This window comes from Aquarana catesbeiana, linkage group LG04, assembly GCF_042186555.1.
Source record: "Aquarana catesbeiana isolate 2022-GZ linkage group LG04, ASM4218655v1, whole genome shotgun sequence".
NCBI lineage: Eukaryota > Metazoa > Chordata > Amphibia > Anura > Ranidae > Aquarana > Aquarana catesbeiana.
This window is the reverse complement of record NC_133327.1, coordinates 265,148,047-265,165,264: the sequence shown is the minus strand read 5'-3', so window position 1 is coordinate 265,165,264 and position 17,218 is coordinate 265,148,047. Positions and strand designations below refer to the sequence as shown.

The 17,218-nt window shown below is 42.2% G+C and overlaps 1 protein-coding gene across 1 annotated transcript in view; it reads left to right on the top strand.

The window, feature by feature from the left end:
- The window catches only part of LOC141141228 (tenascin-X-like), a 167,616-nt gene that overhangs the window by 39,134 nt on the left and 111,264 nt on the right, over window positions 1–17,218 (top strand). The window contains exons 13-14 of the mRNA XM_073628914.1: window positions 5,540–5,794; window positions 8,643–8,900. Coding sequence (XP_073485015.1) covers window positions 5,540–5,794; window positions 8,643–8,900 — 513 coding nt within the window. The remainder of the gene's footprint in view (window positions 1–5,539; window positions 5,795–8,642; window positions 8,901–17,218) is intronic.

Here is a 17,218-nt window from a genome sequence, read left to right as displayed (position 1 = left end):
ACCTCATTTATCTGTTGGAGAGATTCACCAGATAAAAACTAAATGAAAACAAAAAGGCTGGGGACTCAGCTGATGTCACATACTTGGGAAATTACTTTTCGCCTTTTCGCTGATTGACCAGGGACTGATGGGCTCTGCTAGATTAGTTTCCTATCAAGTATGCTTTACTTCTGATTGACAGCACACAGCAGTGGGCAGATTGGAAGGCTGAATACTGGCTAAGGATCTGCCCACTACCATGCGCTGTCAGTCAAAAAAGAAGTCGAATTTTATGGGGAACTATTCTTTCAAGTCCCAATCAGGCTCTGCCCACCCCTTGTATAAACTCCTTGGCAGGCGCCTGCCAGTGTGGCGGGCACAGTGGCCGGTGAGGGAGTGAAGTAGTACACTGCACTCAATGCAGAAATGGAAAGAATAATGTACCTGTCTATGACAGGTGCATCAATAGGGCGCAAGCACAGATACGATCAGTACTGTGCCCTGATGGAATTCTGAAAGGTATCTATGACACCAGTTATGAATTCCCCCATATGGATATGTCTTTCAATTCAAACTGGCTTTTTCTCATATTACTCATTTATAAGGAAAGGATCCCAAAAAAGAAATTTGTGGATCCCAAATGGCAATTCCTTTGAAAATCCAGAAATACAAAGTACAGAAAAAACTTCTTGTGGATTTGTAATAATAGCCCCCCTCAAACATCTATGTGTATCAAAAATCACAGAATTTTGAGGTAACGTGGACACAAGCATTTTAGCACGTTGCAATGCATAAGTTAAAAATCAACAGTGTAAATGAGCCCTCAATACTCTTCAGTTGAGGAGGATTATGGTGTTTCCACAGGACCAGCGCTCAACAGCAGTGTTTGCTGGATCTGCTGGACACAAACAGTCGGTCGGATATTATATGTTATTGCCAGTACATGCTACACTTTATGTACAAGTTTTGGGCAGCTATTTAAACTTTTAAAACACCATACAACTATTCTAGTTTTTTTATCAGGAGGACTTGTGTCTGGATGCAGGTTAAGAAAGTATGAGGAAATTCTTGAGTTCACACATACCCAATTACCTCTGTTAAAGAAGGAATAAAGTGCATTAGAATACAAGTCTACATCCTGAAAGTGTTTTCTCAGACAACTTTGTATTGAAATACTGAAATGTTTCAGTTTTGCAGTGTTCTTTTGCAGAGACATATTTGGAGCACCAGACTTACCTGGAATTTTTGCACTGCCTGCTGAAACTCTATGCATAGTTACATAGTTACATAGTTACATAGTAGGTGAGGTTGAAAAAAGACACAAGTCCATCAAGTCCAACCTATGTGTGTGATTATGTGTCAGTATTACATTACATATCCCTGTATATTGCGGTCATTCAGGTGATTATCTAATAGTTTCTTGAAGCTATCAATGCTCCCCGCTGAGACCACCGCCTGTGGAAGGGAATTCCACATCCTTGTCGCTCTTACAGTAAAGAACCCTCTACGTAGTTTAAGGTTAAACCTCTTTTCTTCTAATTGTAATGAGTGGCCACGAGTCTTATTAAACTCTCTTCTGCAAAAAAGTTTTATCCCTATTGTGGGGTCACCAGTACAGTATTTGTAAATTGAAATCATATCCCCTCTCAAGCGTCTCTTCTCCAGAGAGAATAAGTTCAGTGCTCGCAACCTTTCCTCAAAACTAAGATCCTCCAGACCCTTTATTAGCTTTGTTGCCCTTCTTTGTACTCGCTCCATTTCCAGTACGTCCCTCCTGAGGACTGGTGCCCAGAACTGGACAGAATACTCCAGGTGCGGGCGGGAGAATTATCGTTTTATCTCTGCAGTTGATCCCCCTTTTAATGCATGCCAATATTCTGTTTGCTTTATTAGCAGCAGCTTGGCATTGCATGCCATTGCTGAGCCTATCATCCACTAGGACCCCCAGGTCCTTTTCCATCCTAGATTCCCTCAGAGGTTCTCCCCCCAGTGTATAGATTGCATTCATATTTTTGCCACCCAAATGCATTATTTTACATTTTTCTACATTGAACCTCATTTGCCATGTAGTCGCCCACCCCATTAATTTGTTCAGGTCTTTTTGCAAGATTTCCACATCCTGCAGAGAAGTTATTGCCCTGCTTAGCTTAGTATCGTCTGCAAATACAGAGATTGAACTGTTTATCCCATCCTCCAGGTCGTTTATGAACAAATTAAATAGGATTGGTCCCAGCACAGAACCCTGGGGAACCCCACTACCCACCCCTGACCATTCTGAGTACTCCCCATTTATCACCACCCTCTGAACACGCCCTTGTAGCCAGTTTTCAATCCATGTACTCACCCTATGGTCCATGCCAACAGACCTTATTTTGTACAGTAAACGTTTATGGGGAACTGTGTCAAATGCTTTTGCAAAATCCAGATACACCATGTCTACGGGCCTTCCTTTATCTAGATGGCAATTCACCTCCTCATAGAAGGTTAATAGATTGGTTTGGCAAGAACGATTCTTCATGAATCCATGCTGATTACTGCTAATGATATCATTCTTATTACTAAAATCTTGTATATAGTCCCTTATCATCCCCTCCAAGAGTTTACATACTATTGATGTTAGGCTAACTGGTCTGTAATTCCCAGGGATGTTTTTTGGGCCCTTTTTAAATATTGGTGCTACATTGGCTTTTCTCCAATCAGCTGGTACCATTCCAGTCAATAGACTGTCTGTAAAAATTAGGAACAACGGTCTGGCAATCACCTGACTGAGTTCCCTAAGTACCCTCGGATGCAAGCCATCTGGTCCCAGTGATTTATTAATGTTAAGTTTCTCAAGTCTAATTTTAATTCCGTCCTCTGTTAACCATGTAGGTGCTTCCTGTGTTGTGTCATGAGGATAAACACTGCAGTTTTGGTTACTGAAGCCCCCCGATTCACTCGTGAAGACTGAGGAGAAGAATAAATTCAATACCTTTGCCATCTCCCCATCCTTTGTAACCAGATGTCCTTCCTCATTCTTTATGGGGCCAATATGGTCTGTCCTCCCTTTTTTACTGTTTACATACTTAAAGAATTTCTTTGGATTTTTTTTGCTCTCCTCCGCTATGTGTCTTTCATGTTCTATCTTAGCCAACCTAATTGCACCCTTACATTTCTTATTGCATTCTTTATAAATTCTGAATGCTGTGGATGATCCCTCAACCTTGTATTTTTTGAAGGCCTTCTCCTTTGCTTTTATATGCATTTTTACATTGGAGTTAAGCCATCCAGGATGTTTGTTCGCTCTTTTAAATTTATTACCCAATGGGATGCATTGGCTAATGCCCTTATTTAATATGCTCTTAAAGCAAACCCATCTCTCCTCCGTATTCTTTGTTCCTAATATTTTATCCCAATTTATGCCTTTTAGCAAGGTTTGTAGTTTAGGGAAGTTGGCTCTTTTGAAATTCAGTGTCTTTGTGTTCCCTTCATGTCTCCTATTTGTGTGATTTATACTGAAACTAATTGACCTGTGATCGCTGTTACCTAAATTACCCCGTATTTCCACATCTGTTATCAGGTCTGTATTGTTGGTAATCAGTAGATCTAGTAATGTTTTATTTCTAGTTGGTGCGTCTACCATCTGACCCATAAAATTGTCCTGCAAGACACTAAGGAACTGGCGAGCCTTAAATGAATGCGCGGTTCCCTCCGCCCAGTCTATGTCTGGATAATTAAAATCCCCCATTATGATAACACTTCCCATCCTTGCTGCTAATCCAATTTGTGATAGGAGATCCGTCTCCACTTCCTCCCTCAGGTTAGGGGGCCTATAGCATACTCCCAGTATTATTTTCCCCTTAGCTTCATCCCTTTGGAGCTCTACCCATAAAGATTCCACCCCCTCCCTAGCCCCCTCAGTGATGTCATCTCTCACATTCACTTGTACATTATTCTTGATATATAGGCATACCCCTCCCCCTTTTTTACCCTCTCTGTCCTTGCGGTATAGGGTATACCCTTGAATGTTTGCCAGCCAATCATGAGAGCTGTTGAACCAGGTCTCTGAAATTCCCACAAAATCCAAATCCTCCTTGTACAACAGTATCTCTAGTTCACCCATCTTGTCCGCCAGGCTCCTGGCATTGGTGAACATGCCACATAGTTTAGACCGGCCGCATATTGTCCTCGTATTGGGTGTTTCAAGATTGCAACTTGGACTTGCTACTATACTCACCTTGTGTTTTTGTGCTTTGGTTAACCTACCACTAATGCCCCCAATACTACCCTCTGGAATATCTTCCGCGCTGGCTATCACTGTCTCTGGACCCTTCCCCCCATCGCCTAGTTTAAAAACCCCTCTAACTTTTTGGCCATCTTCATTCCCAGCAGATCTGCACCCTCCTCATTTAGGTGCAGTCCGTCCCTTCTATAGTATGCGGTCTATTTACTAAGGGCAAAAAGGCTGTGCGCTTTTCAAAGAAAGTTGCATACAATTATCTCTTAGAAAATGTGGTAAAAATTCACTTTGCAAAGAATATCTAATAACTTGCGAGGACAATTAGGCTCCATGCACACTATAAGCTAAAACAATGCCATAAAAATGATGGATAAAAAATGCTCATAATAGCGTTTTTGTGCCAGCCTTTAGCAGCAGTTGGGAGCATTCAGCTTTTTTTCTGCTGGCAAATCATGACCAAAAACGAAAAAATTGCTAGAAGCTGAAGCTTCAAAAACGCTTCTAGACTAAAATAGTATTCATGGGCACATAGAATAACACTATTTGCTTCTATAAGTAGAACAAAAAAAATGATCAAATGATGCTACTAGGAGCGTTTTTTTAAGCTCGTGTGCAAGGAACCTAAAGAGTCTTTTTGCTTGCACATGATTGGATGATGAAAGTCAGCACAGCTTCCCCATATATACTAAGCTCTGGGGAAAAATCTGGCTAAAAATCCTTGCAAAGTGCACTAAGTGCACAAAGAGTAAATCAACCCCAATGACTGCTTGACACACTTTTTGAGCAGTAAATGTTTAAGGGGGTTATTATCTGCATTGGTGTGATTATTGTGCGAGCTCTTAAAATGTACCTTGAAAAGCTGTTAATTTCCTTGTTGGATCCTTTGTTTTTTGGGATACCCTTCTGCGACATATATTTTATCTGAATCAAAGTGATTTTATTTCTATTCAGATCATATTACAGTTAAATTTGTTTTTTTCCTTATCCTTAAAGCATTTAAAATCTGACAGAAAATCTCTACAATGGGCAAAAATACAAAATCTGAAATTTAACAGAGATTCTAACTCAGCCCAGCACTCTTCAAAGCCATTTTTTTTTTCTGGTTGAAGTTGTACTTTAGGCAATATATTGCAATTTCCATTGTTAGCATGTTCTTTTTTCAAAAATGTGTGTCAAGCAGAGAACCTGGCTTTTCTATCCTTATTTACACATCTTAACATTATATTATATGTTATGTTGATGTATAAGGCATATTGAGACAAAAAAGAGGATATCTTTATGACACGTTGACGTATAAGGCTTATATGAATGAATACATGAGGATTTCTATTCTCTTTTCAGAACCTGATGTTGTAGGAAACCTGATGGTACAGAAAACATATACAACTGCTGTACTGCTAAGCTGGGAGAAGCCAGCTGGAAATGCTGATTTCTATGGAATCAAGATCCAGGAAAACACAACTTATCAGGAAAAGACAAATGCAACTTCATTTATGATTCAATACCTCACTCCTGGAAATTATTACACATTCCTTGTCACAGCTATTGTTGGTAAAGATGTTGAAGGGAATACATCATCCACACACAATTATACAAGTGAGCATGTCTCTCAAGTCTTTTAAGGATTATTTAATTACTTATTTATTTTTTTGGCAGGAACATAGAAATTTGGGTTGTACGGTGCATATTTTCCCTTGTACCTTCCAATGTGTTATTGAAATAAGCAATGGTAATAACAATGACAGCAATGGGTTTACCTGTAAAGCAATCTGCATCCATGGCAGAATGATTTCTTGTGAACCTGTTGTTCATATTGTTTTTTCAGGTCCCATGTAAAAATGGCTTCTTAAATTTGTTTAAATTTGTTTGATAGCAAATAATAATGTAGCAGAATCATACCAGCACATTCAACAAAAACCTTAGTTACATGTTTTGTGTAGAAATTGTGTTTATTACTATATTAGTGAACTATTTTGTTAAACGATACACTGTAAGGGACACATTTTTGGCACATATTTTTTGGTGCCACGGTGCCACTACAAGTCAGTGCTATCAACTGAAAAGTCTAGCACTCAGGTGAGTATCAGCCCAATATGGTTAGTATTAGCCTGAAAGTTTAGACAATACTGACAGTTTTTAGAATATACTGTAGTTGATAAGGTTAAGGAAGGTTAAGGATCCTGAGGCTTGGGGTCAGCCTTAAGGAATTTAATTTAAGGTTCAAGAAACTCTGTGACTTTGCCCACCCAGGGCACAGTGACAGGTTCTCTTGAAAGAAAACACCCCCTCCATCTGTTGATATCCACACTTTCCTGCCATTTCATTAGCATATTTTAACCAATTCAACTATGAAAACTTTATACCCCCTATGGACATGATACAAGAGGGGTATAAGGAATATTATATGTTAACAATGATGGATAATTTCACCTTTTATATGAAAACAACTTCTTAATTTGTCACAGTGAATGTGCTGCTTCCAGGACAGAAGTACACATAAGTGAATGTACTGGGACAGAAGTATACATAACTGGTCACTGCTAAAGTTGGAGATGTGGAGATCCATAAACATGCCATCATTGTGTACAAAAATTAGTGATATTAAAAAAAAAACAACAATCCTCAAGTCTCAGTGCTCAAGTTGGAGTAAAAAAAGCCCCAGGGTTAGTGGTCACCGGGAGTAAAACAAATTACCTAAAATCTGTTGTCAGTGGGAGGAGCAATGCCTCATCATTGATGCCACTGGATCCTTATGATGACACATCATTGGTGATGAATAGTGCCACATTACGGGAGTCTGTGGGAGAAATGGTGCCCCATCGATGGTGTTATTGGGAGAAATAGTGCCCCATCAATGGTGTCATTGGAAAGAATTGTGCCTCATCAATAGTATCAGTGGGGTGTCAGTGGCAGGGATAGTGGCACATCACTGGAATCTTCAGGAAGAATGGTGCCAAAAGTGGCCAATTACTGGTGTCTTTAGATAGAATGGTGCCCCACCAGTGGGAGAAATAGAACTCCATCAATGGTGCCAGTGGGAGGAATTGTGCCCATCAATGGTATCACTGAGATGAATAGTGCCTCATAATTAGTGTCAGTTGAAGGAATAGTGACCCATCCATGGTGTCAGTGGAAGAAATTGTACTGCTTTGTTAGTTTGAGTGAAAGAAATGATGCCCCATCAGAGGTGTTAGTTGCCCTGTCAATGTCACAGAGAGGAATTATGCCTTATTATCAGTGTGATTGTGGGAAATAGTGCCCTGTACCCCAACAATAGTGTCAAAAGGAGTAATTGTGTAAAATCAATGGTGTCAGTAGGGAGCATTGTGCCCCTAATTGTTGCCAAGGGTCGGTTAAAAGCTAGCATGGGGCTGCAGTTTGAGAACCACTAGATAAGAAGTCCTAACAATGTTTTATTGCTGTTTTTGTGTTTTTGATGGTGTCAGAGAGATCCATCCATGTATGGTGTATTGTATCCATCGCACCCCTTACAGGCTCACACACAGTTCATGAAGGGTGCTGTAGTGGATTGCACCACAATACAATCATAGGAAAATAAGGATCTTCACCAGCACACCTTGGTATAGTGATAATATTGCCCTTTATTCACATAAAGCAACGGGCATCATAGGTTGAAATTTTGGGGCCTCTGGGATCCCTTTTTCTAGACAGAGTGATTCACTTACATAAGACATAGAGCTTAAATAGTACTAGCAACCAATCAGAAACAGACACATGTACAAAAAGGTAACAGTTTGTGTTTTTAACCAAGATTATGCCAAGAGTATACTAAAAAAGTGTCCCTCAATGATATGCCCACCAAACCTGACTTTAAGGCAGGATAAATAGATCCCCAAATTGGTAAATGTATTACCAGTGTGTATTAAAAGGTGATTTTTTACAGTGGTTGCTAAAAAAAAATTATGTTGGCAGGTTGCCATTATTATTCCTTTTGGAGTAGGGTGCAAGTTATTAGATTGTCAGGAAACCCATAGCAGTAATTTGACCCTGCAATAAAATGGTTGCAAATTGGAACTCCACACTTGTTTTTCCTGACTGCAGAGTCATTCGATCTAGATTCAGCCAGACAACACCATAGCAGCAGCACATACAATCATTATGCAGGAACCAGGAGTCTGACAAGATGACTAGAAAAAATTATTTCTTGGGTGGAACTCCACATTCCAGTCTTGTCTACCATTTACATTCTTAGGGGTTGACAAATAGCAGTGAAACTACCTCAGCTGTCAGAGCTCGAATGGGGGGGGGGGGGGGTGAATGTGTATTGAGAAACCAGGAAATAATATTGTATATGAGTGTATCAAAACAGTAGCACAATCTTAATAGGCTTACAGCTTAAGATGTTATATGAAAGTATCTTCAATTAACTTGCATCAGTTCAGATGTACATCAGCCGAAAGTTTACCTAAATGTTTCATTACAGAACCTGCCATTGTCACGAATCTGAAGGCCTCAAGGATAAATAATAGCAATACAATTGATGTCAGCTGGGAGCTTCCAGAAGGAAACAGAAGTTACTATATGCTTGATGTATGGGGAGAGCCAACTCAGAGCTTCAATTTTATACCTACAGAATTAGCAACTATCACCAATCTGACCATTGGGAACCAGTACATTGTGATAGTCAAAGCAGTTGTGGGCGATGGTCTACAAGGAGACAGCAACGAAATTTCTATACTGCGTAAGTATGGAAATAAGGTTTACCAGTATGTACATTTAGTAACTGAGACATCAAAGTATGTACTTAAAGTAATTGTAAACGATTACCTTGTAAAACAACCAATTCAGTTAAAAATAGAAATGAAAGGCAAAACATTTGTCTATAGATATAAAAAACATTATAAATACCATTTCTTTCCCTGTTTTATAAGTGTTCACATTCTCCCTGTTCTCAGCTGCGTAAGAGCTGGGAGAGGAGAAACAGCAGAACACTGATCTTCCCAGTAAAAAGGCTGTGTGTGTGTGTGTGTGTGTGTGTGTGTGGGGGGGGGGTAATCAGGATAAATCTGATAACTGGAGGTGAGCACACTGACTTCTCAGCATAGCTAGATAACTGACCACGCTGTGTTCTCCTGCTTAGTGTGGTTAGTTTTTAATAGGAAACCAGAGGGACTGGCAGGAACAGCAGGGATTTCACACAAAGGAAGCAATACAAAGAGAACAAGGATACTTTTTCATAAAAGTACATGTTACAGAAGGCACACATCAGGAATATGAAATGTTGGGTTTAGATACTCTATGAAACTTTTCAACTGCTCACTTCATCTAGTTCCACAGATTAAGTATACAAAAAGTGCAGCGCTGGATATAAATAAACATTAGAAAAATAGATATGAAAAAACCTTGTGCTAAATATAGACAAACACTAAAAATACTATAAAATTCGAAAACTGTGCACAGTAATTTCACTTGAAATAAATATTGTCCATGAATGTTCCCAATATGGTGAAAACAAACTGAAATGTGGGAAAAACGTGCTTAATCATTTAAGTGGTGTCCATAGAAACATGTGTGAGAATCACTGTTGGGTATATGACTTCCACCGCTGTTAAACCCGTCACCATAGAGAGATTGAAGGCTTACCAGACAGCCCTTAAAGAAAGGCCTGAAACGACCTCCACTTTAGATGTTATCCCTTCTGTGGATGGGTCCTGTTCGGAAGTGTTGAAATGGATATTCACAGACTGTCATCAGTGGAGGGGGGTCATTCCCAGCGATGATAGATATCCAAAAAAGAGGAAAAAATGCTCTGATAGTGTAAAAGAGTTTAAGGTTCCTTTATTAAAATTGCCATGCAGGCATCCAGATACACAAAATCCTTGCAAGGATTTTTAAAATCAGCTCCGGTGTAAAACGAAAGTGGCATGGCAATTTTAATAAAGGAACCTTAAACTCTTTTACACTATCGGAGCATTTTTTCCTCTTTTTTGGATATCTATCATCGCTGGGAATGACCCCCCTCCACTGATGACAGTCTGTGAATATCCATTTCAACACTTCCGAACAGGACCCATCCACAGAAGGGATAACATCTAAAGTGGAGGTTGTTTCATGCCTTTCTTTAAGGGCTGTCTGTCTGTGAATATCCATTTCAACACTTCCAAACAGGACCCATCCACAGAAGGGATAACATCTAAAGTGGAGGTCATTTCATGCCTTTCTTTAAGGGCTGTCTGGTAAGCCTTCAATCTCTCTATGATGACGGGTTTAACAGCGGTGGAAGTCATATACCCAACAGTGATTCTCACACATGTTTCTATGGACACCACTTAAATGATTAATCACGTTTTCCCCACATTTCAGTTTGTTTTTACCATATTGGGAACATTCATGGACAATATTTATTTCAAGTGAAATTACTGTGCACAGTTTTCTAATTTTATATTATTTTTAGTGTTTGTCTATATTTAGCACAAGGTTTTTTCATATCTATTTTTCTAATGTTTATTTATATCCAGCGCTGCACTTTTTGTATACTTACTTAGTGGTGCCCCCTATCAGGGTTATAGTGTTCAGCCGCAGGACACCTTTTCACAGGTTTTGTATTCATAATTTCACTCACAATATCTGCACACTTAGCGCAAATTTTTTCTTTTAGAAAAATTTTAGTTCCACAGATTGGCTGCTGTAGCCAAGCTTGTATCATTATATTTTGAATTACCCAGCATTAGCGACTTTCCATCTTTTTAAGCAATTGATATCACATGTTTCTCAAACATATTTCATCCATAATGACTATATTATTTATTTATTTATTTCAGGTATTTATATAGAGCTGTCAATTTACGCAGCGCTTTACATATACATTGTACATTCACTATATTGACTGATTTATACAAAAGAATCACATCTAAACATTGTAGACTTCCCATCCCTGGCTAGTACTAACCTCATGTCCAAACTCCTATCTTGAAAAGCAAATTTACAGAGCCCAATGTCTATATCAATGCAAGAACCCCAAATAATACAGATATGTCCATTCAGTGTCCTATGCATAAAACAAAAAAAGTCTAAATTGATACATAGGACCTACTTGGAACTTGCCCCTCGCCCCCTCGCCCCCTCACCCCCTCTTTTTTTTTCTCTATCCTTCCTCCCCCCTTCCTACTTACCTTCACCAATAAACAGCAGGTCTTCTCATAGCGACCCTAAACTCTTCCACATATATTGGGTGCACTTATCTCCATGACACATACTTTGTTGATTTTCGGAGAGTTGTTATGTGTTCTTTTATACTGTCACCTCTAACCTATAATCAAGGCTTTTTCCAGTTCCACCACCTCTGACTCGGGCTCTCTGCTCCCTGCTTACCACTATCACTGATAAACACTGAAGTCCGGCTTCTGTGTTTACAAGTGACAGCTTGTGTCCCAACAGCTCCCACAGATCTGATCTCTTGAGCGGCTCCCACTGAGTGCAGAATGGGGACAAGGGAGATATAGGTGCCCAGGGTGCAGTGAGATTCTGACATCCCCCACTGGATCATCTCCATGCAAGTGAGAGAGCAGGACCACCTATAGTGTGTGGGGAGGTACTAGAGCCAGCTGGGTGCTTCATCTTAATTCAGCAACACAAGTAAGACATGTGGAAGATGGTGGAGCTTTTAACCACCTCCCACGCAGCCACTGCACATAAACAGCCGGGTGGTCCTTTTCTCGTATTCAGGAATGTCCCTCAGAACGAGTGCTCACAGCGCTGCCAAAAGGCGCACTGCGGCTCGATCCTGTGATCATTATGAGAGCAGCAGAGATCGGGATATGGGCACTGTGATTGGCCCTTCCAATCATGTGACAGCTGTGTCCAATCACAGCCGTCACAATGTAAACAGAGATGCATGTCTCTGTGACAGTTCTCCCGGCCGAGCTCAGTGAGAGCTCAGTGTGCGCACGGAGGGGATGGGGGATCTGCAGATCTGTGACAGCTCTCTGTGTGAGGATGATTTTACACAGAGAGCTGTTACAGATCACCCCAAAAACAGTACACTAAGCACCACTGATACCCCTGTCCCTATACACGTGTCTTTGTCCCCATAAAACATCTGTCTGTCCCCTATCACTGCCAACACCAAATAAACACTGATTTGGGTTATTTTTACCAAAGAAATGTAGCAGCATCATTTTTGGTCAAAATTTATCAAGAGAAATTACTTATTTGCAAAATTTTATAACAGAAACTAAGAAAATGCCTTTTTTAAAAATTTTCAGTCTTTTTTTAATTTAAAATATAAAAACCCCAGCGGTGATTAAATACCACCAAAAAAAGCTCTATTTGTGTGAAAAAATGATAAAAATGTAATTTGGGTACAGTGTTACATGACAGAGCGATTGTCATTCAAAGTGTAACAGCGCTGAAAGCTGAAAATTGGTCTGGGAAAGGGGGGGGGGGGGTGAAAGTGCCCAGTGTTGAAGTGGTTAAGGAGGGAGAAGAAGAGGGCATTGGAAGGGGGGTTGCATGCAGAAGTCAGAGCAGGGTGAAAGTGAGATGTGGATGGGGGATGCAGAGGTAACCAGCTGTGAAAAAAGGCTGAACTCTGTACTCTGTGTGTAGTGCACCCCTAAACTTTGGACTGTGTGTATTGCACCCCTGAACTCTTCCCTCTGTAGGCAGCGCACCTCAGAACTATCTGTGCATCCCCCCTCGAACCCTGCACCCGTATATATTGCACCCCTTGTATTTAACCTCTTCCCGACGCCTCATGCAGATATACTGCGGCAGAAGGGCACATACAGGCAGATTAACACACCTGTAAGTTGCCCTTTAAGATGCGGCTTGCGGCCAGCCGGGAGCTCCGCGACCGTGATCGTGGGTCCCGCAGACCCGATGTCCGCGGGGATACCCGCAATCATCTCATGGTGATGAAGAACGGGGAGATGCTAATGTAAACAAGCGTCTCCCCGTTCTGCCTAGTGACACTGTCACTGATCACAGCTCCCTGTAATCGCTAGCAGTGATCAGTGTCGTGTCACATACAGACCCCCCCCCCCAAGTTAGAGTCACCCCCTAGGACACACTTAACCCCTACAGCGCCACCTAGTGGTTAACTCCTTTACTGCCAGTCACATTTACACAGTAATCAATGCATTTTCAATTGCACCGATCGCTGTATAAATGTGAATGGTGCCAAAATCGCGCCAAAAGTGTCAGATGTGTCCACCATAATGTCGCAGTCACCATAAAAATAGCTGATCGCCGCCATTACTAGTAAAAAAAAAATTATCAATAAAAATTCCATAAAACTATCCCCTATTTTCTAGACGCTATAACTTTTGCGCAAACCAATCAATAAACGCTTATTGCGATATTTTTTACCAAAAATATGTAGAAGAATACGTATCGGCCTAAACTGAGGAAAAAAAATGTTTTTTTTATATATTTTTTGGGGATATTTATTATACCAAAAAGTAAAAAATAATGCGTTTTTTCAAAATTGTAGCTATTTTTTGGTTTATAGCGCAAAAAATAAAAACTGCAGAGGTGATCAAATACCACCAAAAAAAAGCTCTATTTGTGGGAAAAAAAGAACGTCAATTTTGATTGGGTGCAACGTCGCACGTTCGCGCAATTGTCAGTTAAAGCAACGCAGTGCCAAATCGCAAAAAGTGCTCTGGTCAGGAAGGGGGTAAATCCTTCCGGGGCTGAAGTGGTTAATGCCCCTTTAAGACCTTTCCACTGTTACTGAAATTTGACCACACACACTATTTGATGTGGCTTGGAGGGTGTGTGTGGGTCGGCGGGAGGGGGGTCCAGTTTGAGTTCCTGCACCTATTTTCTGAGGTAAAAAAGCTCTGCCTACAATAGACCTGTATATTTGCTCATTGTCTCTGTTAAACACCACTATATTTGTAACATTGAGCTGTATACTGTACAACTTTTACAAGAACTTTAATAAATCCTTTGTACAAGAAGCTACTTAGAAAATATAAAAATATCTTAGCATGAGAAAAACTGACATATTCTTTACGGTACGGTTACATCCCTTGGAGAATAGCCTCTCTCTTTTTATTCTGTTTACTATGCAAGGGAAGGGAGGGGTTAACATATAAACAGGACAGCTCCAGGAGTAGAAAGAACTGTTTGTGTCTGACCAATAATAGGTCAATAATAATAATAATAGGGTGTTCCACCCTAAAAAAAAAAAAAGTCATGATTGTGCCTAAAAAAAATTTTTTTTTTTTTACTTACCTCTAAATGCCTGTTACTAGGGGGTCCCTCGTAGTCTGCCTCTTCCAGTGCCTGGGCTGGTGACATCACTTCCCCCTCGGCACAGGAAGGGCTCAGCTCTGCTCCCTCCCTCTTGTCAATCATCTGGGACCCATTACAGGTCCCAGGTGACTGAGCGGCCAATCACGGCGCGCAGCGCCGCTCGCGCATGCGCAGTAGGTGCCAGGCTGTGAAGCCACAGCCCGGCGCCCACAGTTGCAATGCCGGCGCCACTAAACGGAGGGGGAGACGAGCGGGGCTTCGATCCCCCACATCGCTGGACCCTGGGACAGGTAAGTGTCCAATTAAAAGTCAGCAGCTGCAGTATTTGTAGCTGCTGACTTTTAATTTTTTTTTTTTTGACTGGGCCTCCTCTTTAAGTATGAACTCTGACTATATCTGGCAATTGATAAAGATGGCCTAGATTACCTTAGATCAGTGGTCCCCAACCTTTTTGGCACCGGGGACCGACATTGTGGATGAAAATTGTGCCAAGGCCCGAGGGTGGGGGGGGGGTTTGGGGGCTGGGTGACGATGTGTTTTTTTGCGGCCAATTTGTCAGGAAATAGCTGGTGTTAGCACTTCAATCATCACAATACCATGGTTAATATGGTGTCAGGATGATTGAAGTGCATTATTTTTATTATTATATTGTAATATACATATAAATTAAATAGTTCAGCTCACCATAATGCAGAATCTGCCACCAGATGCAGCTTGTCACTAGCCACCAGATGCAGCTTGCCACGGTGCCTATAACCAGATGCAGATTTCCACTTGTCACATTGCATGCCACCAGATGCAGATTGCCACATGCCACAAGATGCAGATTGCCACATGCCACCAGATGCAGATTGCCACATGCCAAAGTCACATGCCACCAGATGCAGATTGCCACATGACACCAGATGTAGATTGGCACAGTCACATGCCACCAGATGCAGATTGCCACATGCCACCAGATGCAGATTGCCACATGCCACCAGATGCAGATTGCCACATGCCACAGTCACATGCCACCAGATGCAGATTGCCACCAGACGTAGATTGCCACATGCCACCAGATGCAGATTGCCACATGCCACCAGATGCAGATTGCCACAGCCACTTGCCACATGCCACCAGATGCAGATTGCCACAGTCACTTGCCACATGCCACCAGATGCAGATTGCCACATGCCACAGTCACATGCCACCAGATGCAGATTGCCACATGCCACTAGATGCAGATTTCCACAGTCACTTGCCACATGCCACCAGATGCAGATTGCCACAGTCACTTGCCACATGCCACCAGATGCAGATTGCCACAGTCACTTGCCACAGTCACTTGCCACATGCCACCAGATGCAGATTGTTACAGTCACATGCCACCAGATGCAGATTGCCACAGTCACATGCTACCAAATGCAGATTGCCACAGTCACATGCCACTAGATGCAGATTGCACATGCCACCAGATGCAGATTGCACATGCCACCAGATTCAGCCTCTGTTCTCTTTTTAAAAAGTTCTCTTTTTATGCATACACATTTAGCAAGTGGGTTTAGGTTATCCTATGGAACAGCAAACTTTGTGAGGGGGTAGCAATAGTGATCAACCAAAAAAAAATGCAAACCAGCTAACTGCTAGTCTTTCTAAAGCCCCATACACACGATAGGACTTTGTACAAACTTTCCCTTGGATTATTGTACAAAGGGCGTTGCCCAAAAGTTTGTCTTGCATACAGACGACAGGACTTTTCCAGCCAACTTTCACCAAATCACGTGGTTTTTCAGCTCTTTACCACCACCCTTTGGTCAACTTCTGTATTGTTGTCTAATATTGTGCCAATCTCGCAACTTTTATTGGCGAGATTGACACCTTGCGAGCCGGGTTCACACTGGTGCGGGATCCGAGTTGGATCCCCGCCAATACCAGGCACTGTTTGGTATGAATCTTGAGGGGGAACTCCACGCCAAATTTTGAATAAAAAACCGGCATGGGTTCCCCTCCAGGGGCATACCAGGCCGTTAGGTCTGCTATGGATATTAAGAGGAACCCCCTACGCCAAAAAAACGGCGTGGGGGTCCCCCCAGAATCCATACCAAACCCTTATACGAGTACGCAGTCCGGCCGGTCAGGAAAGGGGGTGGGGACGAGCGAGCGGCCCCCTCTCCTGAGCCGTACCAGGCCGCATGCCCTCAACATGGGGGGTGGGTGCTTTGGGGGAGGGGGGCGCCCTGCGGGCCCCCCCACCCCAAAGCACCTTGTCCCCATGTTGATGAGGACAAGGGCCTCTCCCCGACAACCTTGGCCGTTGGTTGTCGGGGTCTGCGGGCCGGGGGCTTATCGGAATCCGGAAGCCCCCTTTAATAATACATCGTACCCCTACCCATTCACCTAGGGAAAAAAGTGTCAATAAAAAACACAGTACACAGGTTTTTAAAGTAATTTATTAGGCAAGAAGGTGCTTTGGGGTGGGGGGGCCCGCAGGGCGCCCCCTCCCCCAAAGCACCCACCCCCCCATGTTGAGGGCATGCGGCCTGGTACGGCTCAGGAGGGGGGAGCTCGCTCGTCCCCACCCCTTTTCCTGACCGGCCAGGCTGCATGCTCCGATAAGGGTCTGGTATGGATTTTGGGGGGGACCCCCAAGCCGCTTTTTCGGCGTAGGGGCTTCTCCTTAAAATCCATACCAGACCGAAGGGCTTGGTATTCCCCAGAGGGGAATTCCCTCTCGCGCCCGCCGCAGTAGGAAAATGTGTTTTTCCTATTGCAGCTAGCGCGAGATGTACAGCACCCTGCCCCCCGAGAACCAGC